Genomic DNA, 17,940 nt, shown 5'->3' with positions numbered 1-17,940 from the left:
GGCACCCCAACTCGCCCTCCGGTCCCCGCGAGGGGAGTCTGGGCCTCTTGAATGTTGGGGGGATCTCTGCCCGGCGGGTTCCGCTCGGGCGGATTGTCTTGCGGGAAGTGTCGCGGGGCACTGTTTACGGCTGGCTGATCCTCCAGCCTACTCCTGGTGTAGCTCGCCTAGGGGGTGGGGTGCAATCTCTCAGGGCTGTGCGAGAATTGCGCGTTTTGGACCACCGCTGTTTTCAACATCTCGATGGCGTTCCTTGCTTCAATCTCAGCTAGGGTGTTGCCATGGATCAGAAGAGACTCCAGATGGCGAGTTGCGGCAAGCACGTTATCCACCGGGTTGGAGAAGTGGCCTCGAGGGGTACGGAAACGAGGAATTTGACCCTCAGTCGGCTGAATCGGCGGGTTAGGCGGGCGGCCCGGTCCTCCTGCTGGGGCGGCTCCCATCCCGGGTGTTTGGGGAGTGTCGAACATGCGAGTCGGGTTGAGGTCATGGGGCAGGCGACCCTGGTGTCTCCGCTGATGGACGGTGTCGGACGCGCGCTGCTGTCTTTCGAGCCGCCAGTTGTCGGTGTTCAATCGCATCCTTTCGGCCGTGATCTGGGCTTGCCGAGTTTCCATCCTGGCGGACTCCGTCTCAGCATCCTGATGGGCCTTTGCCACCGCCTCCCTCAGCTTTGCTAACTCTGCATTTATCTCTTCTTGGTTCTCTGGCGTGAGGGGGGTTGACATTAGTCTCGTGATTTCCGCCGCTAAATCCACCAGGACTGCTGACGCACTTCTGGATGTCCCGCCGGTCCCGTCGCCTCCGGCGGGGTTCTGTGCGGGTTGAGTCGCCCCGGCCATGTAGATGGCGATCTGGCGGCGGGTTCGATCGAGGATTTCGGGATCCATGGCCAATGACAAGCCTCCGAGACCGTCTCCGTGGAGGGACTGGATGGAATCTGAATCGCCCATGGATGATTCATCGTCAGAGTTGACCGGGGTAACCTCCTGAGCCGCCGCGTGCTCTGGCTCCTCTGACCCCTGCGTGAACCCCACAAAGACCGGGTGGGTCAGATTCCGTGTTATGACTGGATGGACGTACCTGGCCGGCTCGACGATGTCGGAGGAGATGTCCAACTCAGGAACAGATGACCCGATCATGCCAATGAAGACGTTGATCTTGCCGAAGGGGACCCTGTAGCCTGATTCGAGAGAATTTGCTTCAGGTCCCCATCGTTGGTTGTCGATGTAGGCTATGCCGCGTCGGCTCCAAGTCATGAGCGCCGTCGCATAACTCCCAAACCCTGGTAGGGCTCCCTTTGAGAACTCAACTCCACCGTGCGTAGGCCCCACGGTGGGCGCCAACTGTCGTGGTTTTGTCACGGTAGATGTCCTCGTGAAAGGACTTAGTATGGGAACCATCGCACTTTGGTGGCGACTCAAAGGGGTTGAACAGGAGGAACGCGGCGGGTTACCCAGGTTCGGCCCCTCGCGTGGAGGTAATAGCCTACGTCCTGCTTGGCGTGTATTGATGTGGATTCGATTACAAGAAAGGCGTAACTCGCCTCACCTAGCACTCGATGATTTCTAACCTATCTATCCCCCTTTAGACTCGCCTTTATATATAGGTCGAGGCCTTAGGGTTTTACAAGAGTCCCTTCCTCCTTACAAATCGTGACCACGGCGGTCTCTAAGTCGCCGTCTTGCAAAACCCAAAGACCTTCCATAAACCATAACCATCCCGCGGCCTTGAACCGCCCAGGCTGAGGCCCAACTAGCCCTAAAGGATGAATCGCCTTACTAGTAACCCGGCCCATATTGGGCGGGTCACCTAATAAGCAATATCCCCAACACCGTGCAAAGCTACATTCAAAGAAAAGATGACGAATAGTCTCATCTTTGTGACAAAAGCAACAATTTTTACTGCCTTCCTATTACGTTTAGCCAAGTTATCCCTTGTTAGAACTACTCCATGTCGTAAGTACCAAAAAAATATCTTAACTTTGAGTGGCACCCTAATTTTCCATAGGCTTTTGTTGATATTTGGAACATCACAATGCACAAGCACAAGATAATAAGACTTGACCGAGAACACCCCATCGTGAGTTAAGTTCTAGCAAAAAACGTCTTGCTCATGTGTGAGAACAATATTAGCAAGTCTAGGAAGTAAATTATTCTAAGCTACTAATTTTGGACCCAAAATGTCTCTCCTCCATTGTAACATCGGAGGGTAAATTTGGAGGGCGTTTGCCACAATAGACTGTTTGTGCCTTACAATGTAGTAAAGATTTGGATATTGTTCCCGTAGCAGGATATTACCCAAGCACTCGTCCTCCTAAAACCTGATCTCGGTGTCATACTTTATCGTGAAAGTACCAAAGCGGAGAAAATCTCCCTTCCCTTTCATGAGGCTGGCCCAAAAGTGCGAATCTCCAACTCTCCACTGGACTTGTGACAAAGGCTTACTACATAAGTACTTATTACATTGATGATAATGGTAGGTATTATATTGAACCAATTCCACATGACGGTTATATGTGATTTATCGTTCCGCGAAGCCATATACATCCACATGATGCGTCAAATAATGAAATATTTCATAATGATTTGTAGATGTTATCACGAGAGTATGTTTTAAAGACTTCCATGATACAACAGTACCACTATGTAGGAATATAGAGGTGGTATGTGATCTGGCATTACGAGGACCAGATAAATAGCCAGCATCTACGTATCCAATCATACTAGAGTCATGATTTCCCTCGAACTAGAAATTATGCCAATATCATTTGTGCCTTAGAGATATCGGAAGATATTCTTCACTCCAAACCAGTTTCATTTGGTGGGAGTTGTGTCATGTCTAGCAATTAGATTCACTTCAAATATAATATCAGGTCTCATGCAATTTGCAAGATACATAATCGCTCCAACAGCACTGAGGTATGGAACTTCGGGTCCCAACACCTCTTCGCCACCATCCCTTGGGTTGAATGGATTTTTCTCTACGTCTTGAGAATAGTACACCATGAGAGTTTTAGATGGGCAGGATTTGTCCATATTAATTTTCTCCAATATTTTCTAGATATAGGCAGATTGTTGTACCATGATTCATGAGGGGAGGTGCTCAAGTTGAATACCTAAGCAAAATGTGTGTTACCCAAATCCTTCATCTCAGGTTCCATCTTTAGGTGATTTTGTGCTTCATCAATGTTTTGTATATTGCCAATGATGTTGAGATCATAGGCATACACAGAAATAATGCAATTTATAGAGAACTTTTTGGTGAATACACATGGCCAATCACTATTATTGGAGTAACCTTTCTGAAGAAGGAACTCACTGGGTCAGTTGTACCATATATGTCCCGCCCGATCAGCCATATAGTGACGTATTCAACTTTACACAGTACATGTTGTATTTTACGCTTGTATTCAGGACACAGATTCCATCGGGAACCATCATATATATGTACGAATCTAGTGACCCATAAACATATGCGGTCACGACATCCATCAACTGCATAGATAGCCGATTTTGCATTGCCAACGATACAAGATATAAGAAAGTGGTTCCACTCATTACTGGAGAGTATGTTTCATTGAAATCAATGTCAGGTTTTTCTCTGAACATTTGTGCTGCAAACCTTGCTTTACATCTCACACCTCATTGTTCTCATTCTGTTTCCGAAGAAAAACCCATTTGAATACCATAGGGAAAATACCGGGTGGTGTCAGTATCACTCTAGTGAATGTCTTTCTTTTGTTAAGCGAGGCAATTTCTGCTTGTATTGCATCCTTGCATTTAGCCCACTCGGAGCACTTTTGGCACTCAATGGTAGTCCTTGGATTATAATCAATTAGAAGGGTATTCGCAAACTTTTTTAGCAAAATATATGTCGACAGTCATAGTCTTACGGTCAAATGATTGTCCAGAATCAACAACGCTGATGAGATTTTCCTGCACCCTTAGTGACTCTTCGTGATTTCCCAATGTGTGCAACCTGAAGCTGGGTTGTGGGGGTTTCCCTTACATTGGATGTATACTACACATCACGTGTTTGCAAGGTTGAGTTGAGTTGCATTTAATGATTAACACATTTTTCTCCATGATTTCATTTGCTACTTACTCGAAGCTCGCTCGAGGTCATAGGTTGTACTACACCCCCTCTTTTAAGAACATGGAGTTGAGTGGTTTTTATTGGTACCTTCACTCTTTCAGACGCATTCCTGGCCGGATTTAATGATTTTGACACGCCTTTCAGACCAGTCAACAAATCTAGCACATTATTTGCAACATGTTGCAAATTAATGTTTTCCGAACTTGGAGTTCGGTCTCTTAGGCACGTGGATCACAGAACGAAATCGCTACAGAATTCCAATCAATTTTTGGGAAATCTTTCAGGTACTAGAAATCTCCCCTAATGCCGGAAAATGTTCCTCATTAAATATGCAATCAATGTGACGAGCGATGAACAAATCCCTAGTAAGGGGTTCCATGTACTTGATAATCAACGACAATTTGTATCCCGCATAGATCCCCGTCCATGAGGCCCGTCAAGCAACTATGACGCTGACCGTCGTTGCTCGGCCAATAGACTGGCCCCTCGTCGGCCCAGCAGCACCGTTCCTGGGTGAGGATGATGACTTTGAGGCCTCTCTGGTCCCACCATCGTCGGGGATCTTCTTTGACAAATGTATGGACGCAGGCACGGCCTTTTGTCTCGTGCACAGATACACACCTTGCCCTGCATGTGACTTTTGCCCCGTGCACGAGTACGACTGTGCCCTACACCCGGTGATTATATATTGTACTCAAATAAATTGTGTATTAATGTTTAGACCATATTATGTATATAAATGGTTATATGTTCAGTGTGTTTGCAATTTGCAATCCCAATAACATGTACAAATGGTACATTAGTATCATTTTCAATTGAAAATCATTTATTTATTTATTTTGCAACTCAAATATTAATTTGCTATCAATTAAGTCCAAAAGTGCCTATGAATCACACAAAATAGACTTAACTTGAATAGAATCAATATGCAAAGTTATAAGTGACTACCTCAAATTTATATATGAGATCATAAGTTAATGTAGCATCTATTGCATAATGTGCAGATTATCCAAAATTATTGCGAGGTTTAAATTTTGTCGAGAATTGACATTATGACTACCTTCAATGTGCACATAAGGTACTAAGATGAACGCATCTACTAACCTTGGTTAGATTATACTTTTTAGTGTTTTGAGATGTACTCCATAAAAATGGTTATTATCTCCAAAGTGGCATGATAGATAATCTAAGGTCTACACTAAAAAAAAGTTCAAGTCTCTACTTGTATTCACAACAATTGCAAAAAATTATTACAACGTGACCATGAGATTTTAATTTACATACAAGTAAATTGATCAAATATCTGGTTCTCAATCTTATAGGAAAAATGATCGTCAACGAATTTGAAGAGCTTGTACTCGACAAAGACAACTACCTACATGGGCTATGGATGTTTAAATTAGTCTTTCATCGCGTGGAATTGCAGTTCCACTCATACCTCCTGCAGATCCTCCTCAAGAGGAGATTTCCCAACTAACCGAGAGTAATAGTATGGTGCTTTATATATAATAAGACACCATATCCATCCATATCTAAAATATGAATATTTGATGGAGGAATCTCCAAGCAATATATGGCGATCACTCAAGACTAGATATGAACAGAAAAAGTTAGTTGTACTACCAGAAGCTAGTCATGAGTCGACCCATTGAAGATTTCAAATCCATTGGAGCTTATAATCATGAGGTTCATATTTTTTCAAAGTTGTGATTTCACGAGAAGGAGCCTTGTGAAGTAGAGAAGTTCGAAAAGACTTTATCAACTATGCTCCCGGCTGACAAGAACCTACAACAACAATATTGTGCCCGGAATTATACAGTTTACTCTGAACTTATCCATGTGCTCCTCTAGGCTGAGAAACACAATGAACTAATGTTAAAGAATAGTCATCAACGCTAGTTGGGGCTGCTCCTCTACCTGAAGTACATGCAATTTTTTTAGAAAAACACTATGTTCTATGGTTCTTTCAAAGGCCAAAAGAAGTACTTTAAGGGTAAGAGCAACCACAACAAGAAGAAAATCCACAAAATTTAGACAAGGCGACGAGCATAACAAGAATAAGTTTGATAAAACTAAAATTTGATAGAAATGTGGGTGCTACAAGCATGTCACAAAAAATGTCACACCCCAAGACATTTGGTAAACCTCTACCTGCAATCCATGGGACGCCCAAGGAGAAAGATATGAATCCCACTTCGATCTTTAACCTGGTAACAATATGGAAGCTTGTTGTCCAGAAGATGTTCAAGGAGCACCAAGTAACAACAAGTAATTCCATCTACTATAGGACTCCATGGACACAGAGAATATGATGACATAATATGCCGCCAACATGTTCGGGGACTTTGACTAGTCAATTGACTCCATTTAGATATTTTATTTGTTTACATCCACCATATTTTTGTAATAAGAACACATTATTATTGTTGTTGATGTCGTCATCCTATATTGTAAAAACTTATTATTATATATTGTATCAGCACTTTGATATCAATAAAATTTGTATATATTTTATATATACAATAAAGTGTTTTCATTAACTAAAATTTCCACATTTCATTATATAGGTTCTACGGGAGTCAATCCAATGGAGGAGGAAATATGCCTTGTTGACAGTGACACCACAAACTCTATACTTAGGGAAATAAGTCATTTCAAAACTCTTACAAAGTTGAATGGAGATATTTTAACAATTGACGGATGTGATGCAGTAATTGTTGGCACACAACGTGCCATATTTACCCTCCCTATGGGTACACGAATTATAATTGAGGATGCATTATTGTATCCCGACTCAACTCGTACCCTCATAGGTTAAGAGATATCTGCCAAAATGCTTTCCACATTGAAACTCATGAAGACAACAAAGAGGAATGTCTTCCTTTTACCAAAAACAACGATATGGCAAAAAAATATTTGAGAAAATTTCCTCTTTATCATCACGATTGTACTACACATACATAAAACTCGTAGAACATGTTGCCCATAAGGTAATTTTTCAGAATGTAAATGCATTCCAAACTTGGCATGATCGCCTTAGTCATCCCGGTATCAGGACTGAAAGGACATGTATGTCGCCTAGAGGGGGGTGAATAAGCACTTTCAAATAATTATAGTTTAGGCTTGAAAAATATGGAATAAAACTAATGTTTAGTTAGTCAAGCACACAACCTAAAACAACTAGGCTCAGCTATGTGCACCAACAACTTATGCTAAGAAAGATAAGCAACTAAGTGATAGCAAGATATATAACATGAAACAATATGGCTATCACAAAGTAAAGTGCATAAGTAAAGGGCTCGGGTAAGTGATAACCGAGGTACGCGGAGACGATGATGTATCCAAAGTTCACACCCTTGCGGATCCTAATCTCTGTTTGGAGCGATGTGGAGGCACAATGCTCCCCAAGAAGCCCCTAGGGCCATCGTAATCTCCTCACACCCTTGCACAATGCAAGATGTCGTGATTCCACTAAGGGACCCTTGAGGGTGGTAATCGAACCCGTACAAACAAGGTTGGAGCAATCGCCACAACTTAATTGGAGGATCCGAACAACACCATAAAGCTTCACCATAATGGATTGTGTCTCCGAGGTGACCTCCAATGCCCGGGGCAATCTCCACAACCTAATTGGAGACTCGACGCTTGCCCGGAGCTTTACACCATAATGATTGAGCTCCGAGGCACCAACAACCGTCTAGGGCGCCAAAGCACCGAAGAGTAATAAGTTTCTCGACTTTTCACTTCCACGTATCACTATGGAGAACTCAAACCGATGCAACTAATGCAATGGCAAGAACACGTGAAGTGGTCAAGTCCCTCACACTCAAATCCCTCCACAACAACAAAAGCTAGGGATGAATATGAGAGGAAGAACAAGGAGCTCACAAAGAACTCCAAGTTCTAGATCCAAGGGGTTCTCCTCACATAGAGGAGAAATTGATTGGTGGAAATGTGGATCTAGATCTCCTCTCTATTTTCCCTCAAGAACTAGCAAGAATCATTGGAGGGATTAAAAGTTAGCAAGCTCTAAGAAGGTCAGCAGTGGGGGAAGAACACGAGCTGAGGAGTTAAGAACCATTGGGGAAGAAGACCCCCCTTTAGTTGGTTATGCACTCAGCTCATGCCTAAGCGGTAGTACCGCTCAGGCGAGCGGCACTTCTGCTAGATTGAAAGTTTCAAGGAAAAGCATGCAAATGCTAGAAATCTCGAGATGAGAGTGCCGCCAGAGCGGTACTACCGGCCAACCCAACATTACTGCCGCTGGGGATGCATACCCAAGGTAAACGGTAGTACAGTTCCCTCCTACCGCCCTACAACATCTGAGACAAATAAGATACCACACCCACAAAATTGTTGGGGAACGTCGCATGGGAAACAAAAAAATTCCTACGCGCACGAAGACCTATCATGGTGATGTCCATCTACGAGAGGAGATTTGGATCTGCGTACCCTTGTAGATCGCACAGCAGGAAGCGTTAAGAAACGTGGTTGATGCAGTGGAACGTCCTCACGTTCCTCGATCCGCCCCCGCGAACCGTCCCACGAACCGTCCCGCGATCCGTCGCACGATCCGCTCCGATCTCGTGCCGAACGGACGACACCTCCGCGTTCAGCACACGTACAACTCGACGATGATCTCGGCCTTCTTGATCCAGCAAGCAAGACAGAGAAGTAGATGAGTCCTCCGGAAGCGTGACGGCGCTCTGATGGTGGTGAAGGATCTATTCCTGCAGGGCTCCGCCCGAGCTCCGCAGAAATACGATCTAGAGGAAAAACTGTGATGTTTTGTGGTCGGGCTGCCGTGGCAAAGTTGTCTCAAATCAGCCCTAGACCTTCACTATATATAGGAGGAGGGGCGGGGAGGCTTGCCTTGGGATCCAAGACCCCAAGGGTCCGCTGGCCAAGGAGGTGGAGGAGTCCACCTCCAATCCTAGTCCATCTAGGATTGGAAGGTGGAGTCCTTCCCTTCCTTCCCACCTCTTTTTTTTTCTTTTTCCTTTGATTTCTTATCTCCTGCGCATAGGGCCTCTTGGTATGTCCCACCAGCCCACTAAGGGCTGGTGTGCCACCCCTAAGGCCTATGGTCTTCCCCGGGTGGGTTTGCCCCCTCCCGGTGAACATCCGGAACCCAGTCGTCACTCCCGGTACATTCCCGGGAATGCCCGAAAAATTTCCGGTAACCAAATGAGGTCATCCTATATATCAATCTTCGTCTCCCAACCATTCCGGAAACCCTCCTGACGTCCGTGATCTCATCCGGGACTCCAAACAACATTCGGTAACCAGACATATAACTCAACTATACTAAAACATCGCCGAACCTTAAGTGTGCAGACCCTACGGGTTCGAGAACTATGCACACATGCCCCGAGGTACTCCTCGGTCAATATCCAATAGCGGGACCTGGATGCCCATATTGGATCCTACATATTCTCCGAATAACTTATCGGTTGAACCTCAGTGTCACGGATTCACGCAATCCCGTATGTCATTCCCTTTGTCCTTCGGTATGTTACTTGCCCGAGATTCAATCGTCGGTATCCGCATACCTATTTCAATCTCGTTATCGGCAAGTCTCTTTTCTTGTTCTGTAATACAAGATCCCATGACTTACACTTAATCACATTGCTTTCAAGGCTTGTGTGTGATGTTGTATTACCAAGTGGGCCCCGAGATACCTCTCCGTCACATGGAGTGACAAATCCCAGTCTTGATCCATACTAACCCAACGGACACATTCGGAGATACCTGTAGAGCACCTTTATAGTAACCCGGTTACGTTGTGACGTTTGATACACACAAGGTATCCCTCCGGTGCCAGTGGGTTATATGATCTTATGGTCATAGGAACAAATACTTGCCACGCAGAAAACAATAGCAATAAAATGACACGATCAATATGCTACGTTCATAGTTTGGGTCTAGTCCATCACATGATTCCCTTAATGATGTGATCGAGTTATCAAGCAACAACACTTTGCACATAGTCAAAAAACCTTGACTATCCTTGATCAACTGGCTAGCCAACTAGAGGCTTGCTAGGGACATTGTTGTGTCTATTTATCCACACATGTATTTATGTTTTCATTCAATACAATTATAGCATGGATAATAAACGATTATCTTTAAACAGGAAATATAATAATAACTATTTATCATTGCCTCTAGGGCATATTTCCAACAAAAATAAGCGGTAGTAGCATCGGTACTAGAGAGCGGTAGTACCGCATGGGCGGTACTATCGCCCTACTACTGTGCTACTGTCGTGAGTGAAGTGCAGACAAACAGAACCACAAAATAAGCGGTAGTACATAGCAGAAGTACCGCCTAAGTGGTACTACCACCTGAGCACTGTCATGAGAAATGGAACTGCCATAACTTTCGAGTACGAGCTCCGTATTGAGAAAACTCAAGCTTGTTGGATTCAAGACGGAAAGATCTATCTTTAGAAATGGCAGTTTGAAAATTCCAATGACATAGAGATGTGAAACCTATATGAATGAAGAATCGGCAAAAACTCCAACATTGAAAACATCATTGAAGATGCACATGAACTCCATTTTCGATGAACTTGAGATTTTCATGAAGATGACCATAAGCTCAAGAACTCACAAAGAGAAACACCAAACAAGAACCAAGAAAGATGATGATGCCAAGAATGCAATGGTTTGAGCTCTCAACGAACGATATGACCATGCTAATCACTTGAGAGCCCCCCTTGATAATACGACAATCGATCCTATAACCCGGTCTCCCAAGTACAACCATGAGACCGGTAAAATAGAAAACATATCAAGGGAAAACCTTTGCCTTGCGCATAGTCCACTTGAGCTAGATGATGACGATGTTGTCCTCCTGAAGATGGACCACCTTTCTTGATTGTGTAGGCTCGATGAAGACTAGTTTATTGCTCCCCCATACTCCACTATGGATGAGCCACTCTTCGGCACATCTTCACAAGTCCATTGTCACCATAATGGACGAGAAGCTTCAAGCATGATCTCTTCATGATGCTCCACTTGAACTTGCACATCGCAATCTTGATGACGACCACCACTTGATGTCATCCTCCATGGGTTGTATGATATCTTCCTCTTGACAAAAGCCCAGTGAAACATATCTGGACCCACATAGAACTCTCACGTAGACCATGGGTTAGTACACAAAGCGTAATGGACAATGCTTACCGTACCATGGGATCACTTGATCCCTCTCGGTACATCTTGTAGGCTTTGTGTGTTGATCAACTTGATTCACTCTTTTACTTAGTGTTGATCAACCTTGTACCTTATCTTCTTTCTTTCATAAATATGATGTCTTGAAGGAAAACATGAATGTTCACACAATCTTCTTCTTCAAGACATGCTTGCAATAAGCTCAACCCTCACATGACCAATCTTTGGATAAAACCTTGAATACCACCTTGGTCACCATATAAACTCCTTGAAACCAACAGATGGACTTCAAGAAGTGCCTATGGACAAATCCTTCGAATATAACTCAAGGCAACCTTTAGTCCATAGGGATTGTCATCAATTACCAAAACCACACATGGAGAAATATGCTTTAACAAGGATGGTGAGCAAAATTATCTATAATTCCAATGGTCATGACTTAAATGAAGCTAAATTCCCACAATCTTCGAGTTTTATGTGCACTACATGTGCTACTGGGACACTCATTTTAAGACCCCCTCGTATCTTAAAATTCAAGGAGAACCCCTCCAATTCCTTGAACGAATTCAAGACTATATTTGTGGTCCTATCCAACCATTGTCTCGACCTTTTAAGTATTTCATAGTTCTAACAGATTCATCTACACGAAGGTCTGACATGTGTTTATTATCTACAGAAACCATGCATTTGCCAAAATAATGAAACAAGTTATCAAATTACAAGCTCATTTTCCCGAGAATCAAATTAAATCAAAGCGAATGGATAATGTACAAGCTCATTATCCGTCCATCTAGCAGGCGACAAGGAAGGCGTCGTCCGATCGTCCACGACACAGGTCAATCCGGATGAAGGCAGAACATGCGGCACAGATGGTGGTAGAGCAGGTGGCACGAATAGAGCCAGAGCATGTGACACAGATGGAGGCACATGAGGCGAAGAGGAGGTCGTACGGATGTGGTCTAGTTGGTGATCCTTCTCCTGATTGAATCCTTCTTGCTAGGACTTAAATTTCATTTTGCCATGTCTGAATTGTTCAACTATGATTTATTTTTGCTTTGTTGCTTTGTTGAACTATTTAAGTGTGATGAATTTGTGCTATACGATCTGCGCACATGAATTTGCATGGATTTAAGGATTTGCATTTGATTATTGTGGCTGCTTAACATCAAATATAAGGGATTGTTTGGACCCTACAAAAGATGTGCCCCGGCATGTCCAATATGTTTAAGGGTTCGGATCTGCTAAGTCTAGCTGCTCTTAACCTAGCTAACTTTTTTTAACAATTAAACCTATCTTGCTGATCACAAACAAATATGAAATTCTAAGGGCTCGTTTATTTATACGGGATCCTTCCGGTATCCTTGTTTATTCTTTAGATGAAGAAACCATGGGCTGAATCGGTCTCAAGAATTCCACCGCTGTATTTGGACCGCTCAAAAAATAAACAGATTAAGGCACCCGTGCCCTTCTATGGGTTTCTTCCCCTTTGGTACCAAACAAGGCTTTAAAGGGCAATGGCGATCTTACAATACCACCCTTCACTGAAGCTTTGTCGAAAAAAGAAAAATCGCTGAAGCTAACAGAATATCTCAAAGATTCCTCCTTTTTATTCCGGTTATTCCGTCCCAAACCAAGCTCCCTTGGCCGGTGGCACTTTCCCATCCATCCGTCGAGAGAGAAACAACAAACGGCCAGAGCCAAAACCAAGAACAAGCAAGCCCCCATTGGTCAACATGGCCGCCGCAGCCCCCAGCCGCCGCCTCCTCCTGCTCCTCCTTGTCCTGAATCTCCTCACTAGCTCCACCTCGACGGCGCCGTACGACCCTCCTACCGTGCCGGAGCTGATGGATCGGTTCGGCCTCCCGCGCGCGCTCCTCCCGAAAACCGCCCGGCGGTACCTCCTCCACTCCGACGGCTCCTTCGAGCTCTTCCTCGATGACGGCTGCGAGGTCGAGGCCGGGGCCTACCGCGTTCTTTACGACATCAGGCTCTCCGGGTCCGTGGCGCCCGGGGCGGTCACGGGGCTCGAGGGCGTCCGCGTTCGCGTGCTGTTCGTCTGGGTCCCCATCACCGGCGTCGAGGTGAGCGGCGGGGTTGTCACCCTCAGCGTTGGTCCCGTCAAGAAGTCGTTCCCTGCCGTTGGATTCAAGGCCAGTCCGCTTTGCAGTACCGCCGCCGCCGCCGTCGCCGTCGATGTAGCTTAATTTGGACTACTGGAGCAGTTAGTTTGTTGCGATTTCTTAGGCCACGATTGCTGTACACTTGTACTACTTGTATGACGCTGGAGGAAAGAATACCGAATACATGTGTATATACGGATGTACATCTACCACGTTATATGATCATATTTTTTTGTCTGTTTTCTTTAAAGGTGTGTATTATCTTCTGGCTCCATACCACAGATAGAGTATGTAGGGAATATCTTCAGACCTCTCTTATGTCTATTTAGTCTGAACTTCAAGTGATTTCGTCGCCAATCGCCATCCAAAATTTCCAATTTTGGGGGGAACATTTGCTTTCCAAGGTACGCTCCATGACGCCGTACTATTTTCTTCCACATCATGATTCTCCTTCTTGTCATTAACGAATAGCACTTTGAACCGAAAATACACCTGAACTTTCAAAAACGCCATGCAATAAAACCCTGAGGCCTTGTTCGGTTTCATAGAATTTCAAGAGGTTTGAAGGGATTAAATCCCCAGCAAGTCAAAATCCACCTCAAACCCTTCAAATCCTCTTTAAACCCCTTGTAGTGGGGATTAACCGAACAAGCCCTGAGAGCCGGGGGGGGGGGGGGGGGGGGGGGGAATTTTTAACACTCCATCAACATCATGAGGTAGTAAGACTTTCTAATCAATTCCTCATTCCATGACATTGACACTGGATCGATAAGCTAGCGCCCATTTTATCCTAATTCGTGATTGTTTTTTGAAGATTTTTAAATTTCCTCTTGGAATCCAATTATCTCTCCACATTTTAACTTTATCACCTTCACCAATTGTCCAAACAATGCTTTTCTTAAGGAGATCCAAACCATGACAGATTCCTTGCCAACACGGTGATGCGTTCTGGATAAAGCGGTATCAATTAGGTTGCCATGTGGGTAATATGTCGGTCTTCAACAGTCTATCACATAAGCTGACCGGAAATTGAATAAGTCACCGAACCTTCTTAGCAAGGAGGGCTTGGTTAAATAAGCGAAGATCCCAGAATCTCATACCCCCTTATCTTTTGGCTTTAGCAGCTTATCCCACGCAAGCAAGTGTATCTTCCTTCTATCATTTTCATCCCCCCACCAAAAGTTTCTAGTGATCTGCTCAAGCTCCCCGCACAAGCCTGAGAGAATTTGAACACACTCATAGCATAGGTGGATAACACATGTAATACTGACTTTATAAGGCTCTCCTTAGCCGCACTGGATAGATATTTCTCACAACGGTCACTACATCTCTTCAAAGAGCACTCTTTCATGGGTTGAAAAATACCATTCTGCATCCTTCCTTCAGGACCGGAAGTCCAAGATACTTTTCTTCAAAATCAATCTTTTGAACACCAAAAATGTGTGCCACTATCTTTCCTTCCTCATGGTTGTAGGATTTTCCAAGCACAATAGAACATTTACTTGGGCTTAACAGTTGGTTCGTGGCCTTTTCATGCCTTGTTAGTATATTCTTTATTCTCAGGGCTTGGTGCCGATTAGCCTTAAAGAATAACAAGCTATCATCAGTGAATAATAGGTGAGAAAAGTGAGGGGGGCCTCTGCAGATCTTAAACTCATAAATGTTTTTGGTATTGATCTCCTAGTGTAACAGAGTAGAGAGACCATCGGCGACAAGAAGGAATAGGTAAGGATAATACGGGTCACCTTGTCGCAACCCCGAGAGGGCATAAAGGAATGAAGGAGAGTCCCGTTAAGTCCCACAACATACTTGACTACGTCACACACCTCATCGTCCATATGATCCATTGGTCTGCAAAGCCAAACTTCCTCAAAACCCTTAAGGAAATCCCAGTCCACACGATCATACACCTTTGTGAAATCTAACTTGTAGGCGCGCAAAGATCCTTTGCTATCACTTGCCTTTTGCATAGTATTTATACACTCAAAAGCAACTAAGGCATTATTTGTTACCATTCGCCCAGGAATGAAATCACTTTGAATGGGGGCTATGATATCCTTTAGCAAAGTCCGAAGGCCAAAGCGATTTACCACACACTTAGCCATGATTTTATACACAACATTACATACTAATTGGTACAAAATCCTTGAGATTAACTGGGTCTTTCTTCTTCAAAGAGAAGAAAGAAAGGTGGTCTCGCGTGCACCACTAGGAGTGCCTCCTTCCGTCGCTGTCCTCCGGTGGCTTCCCTCTTCCGATGACCTCGACCATCTGTGGTGAGGGGGTCGTTGGGTCCACATGTGTAGATTGTTTTTAGGCTTTAGTAGCTTCGGTTTCGGGGTTGTTCATCGTATTGGCTTCGGGGACGGCGCTGAGGAAAGTGTTGGGTAACGTAGCATAAATTCAAAAAAAATCCTACGCCATATTCAGATCTTCCTATGGAGAGACCAGCAACGAGAGAGGGGAGAGTGCATCTTCATACCTTTGAAGATCGCTAAGCGGAAGCGTTGCTAGAACGCGGTTGCTGGAGTCGTACTCGCGGCGATTCAGATCGCGGTGTGATTCCGATCTAGTGCCGAATCACGGCATCTCCGCGTTCAACACACGTGCAGCCCGGTGACGTCTCCCGCACCTTGATCCACCAAGGAGGAGGGAGAGGTTGGGGAAGATATCCGGAAGCACGACGGTGTGGTGTCGATGGAGAGACGAGGTCTCCCGGCAGGGCTTCGCCAAGCACCGTGGGAGAGGAGGAAGAAGAGAGACAGGGCTGCGCCGAGAGAGATGGAAAATCGTGTCTCCAATGGCCAAAAACCCCACTATACATAGGGGGAAGGGAGGGTGGCGCCCCCTTTAGGGTTTCCCACACTAAAGGGGGGCGGCAGCCATAGATGGGGCTGGAGGTGGCGGCCATGAGGGGGGAGAGGGGGTGGCGCACCCCTTGTGGGCCTTAAGCCCACCTGACTTAGGGTTTCCCCCCTTTCCCTCTCAAGGCGCCTTGGGCTGGGTGTGGGGGGCGCACCAGCCCACCCAGGGGCTGGTTCCCTCTCACACTTGGCCCATGTAGCCTCCTAGGGCTGGTGGCCCCTTCCGGTGGTGCCCGAAACATTTCCGGCGTCCAAACCCATCCATCCTATAGATCAATCTTTACCTCCGGACCATTCCGGAGCTCCTAGTGACGTCCGGGATCTCATTCGGGACTTCGAACAACCTTTGGTAACCTCGTATAGCAATTCCCTATAACCCTAGCGTCATCGAAACTTAAGTGTGTAGACCCTACGGGTTGAGGAGGCATGCAGACATGACCGAGACATTCTCCGGCCAATAACCATCAGCGGGATCTGGATACCCATGGTGGCTCCCGCATGTTCCATGATGATCTCATTGGATGAACCACGATGTCAAGGATTCAATCAATCCCGTATACAATTCCCTTTGTCTGTCGGTATAGAACTTGCCCGAGATTTGATCGTCGATATACCCATACCTTGTTCAATCTCGTTACCGTTAAGTCTCTTTACTCGTTCCATAGCACGTCATCCTGTGACTAACTCCTTAGTCACATTGAGCTCATGATGATGTTTTACCGAGTGGGCCCAGAGATACCTCTCCGTCACACGGAGTGACAAATCCCGATCTCGATTCGTACCAACCGAACAAACACTTTCGGAGATACCCGCAGTGCACCTTTATAGTCACCCAGTTACGTTGTGACGTTTGATACACCCAAAGCACTCCTACGATATCCGGGAGTTGCACAATCTCACGGTTGAAGGAAAAAACACTTGACATTAGAAAAGCTTTAGCATACGAACAACACGATCTAGTGTTATGCTTAGGATTGGGTCTTGTCCATCACATCATTCTCCCAATGATGTGATCCCGTTATCAATGACATCTAATGTCCATGATCAAGAAACCATGATCATCTATTGATCAACGAGCTAGCCAACTAGAGGCTTGCTAGGGACACATTGTGATCTATTTATTCACGCATGTATTACTGTTTCCTGTTAATACAATTATAGTATGAACAATAGACGATTATCATGAACAAGGAAATATGATAATAACCATTTTATTATTGCCTCTAGGGCATATGTCCAACAGTCTCCCACTTGCACTAGAGTCAATAATCTAGTTCACATCACTATGTGATTGTAATGAATTCAACATCCACACAGTTTTGGGGTTCGATCATGTCTTTCTTGTGAGAGAGGTTTATAGTCAACGGCTCTGAACCTTTCAGATCTGTGTGTGCTTTACAAATCTCTACGTCATCCTATAGATGCTACTACGCCCCATCAGAAACCATTCCAAATGATTGCTCCACTGTACGAATCCGGTTTACTACTCATAGTCCTCCGGATCAGTGACAAAGCTTGCATCAACGTAACTCCTTTATGTCGATCTCTTTAATCACCTCCATAATTGAAAAAAAAAATCCTTAGTTCATTAGTTACTAAGGATAACTTTGACCGCGGTCCAGTGATCCATTCCTGGATCACTCTTGTACCCCATGACTGACTCATGGCAAGGCACGCTTT

The 17,940-nt window shown here is 44.9% G+C and overlaps 1 protein-coding gene across 1 annotated transcript; it reads left to right on the top strand.

Moving 5' to 3' along the window:
• The first annotated feature begins 12,913 nt into the window (after positions 1-12,913).
• Positions 12,914-13,646, top strand: LOC123430311. The gene has a single exon (XM_045114179.1). It carries the CDS (start codon positions 13,010-13,012, stop codon positions 13,478-13,480), a length of 471 nt encoding a protein of 156 aa, XP_044970114.1. The 5' UTR covers positions 12,914-13,009; the 3' UTR covers positions 13,481-13,646.
• The last annotated feature ends 4,294 nt before the right edge of the window (positions 13,647-17,940 follow it).

This window comes from Hordeum vulgare, chromosome 2H (genome assembly GCF_904849725.1).
Source record: "Hordeum vulgare subsp. vulgare chromosome 2H, MorexV3_pseudomolecules_assembly, whole genome shotgun sequence".
NCBI classification, from domain to species: Eukaryota; Viridiplantae; Streptophyta; class Magnoliopsida; order Poales; family Poaceae; genus Hordeum; species Hordeum vulgare.
This window is presented reverse-complemented; position numbering and strand designations above follow the sequence as displayed.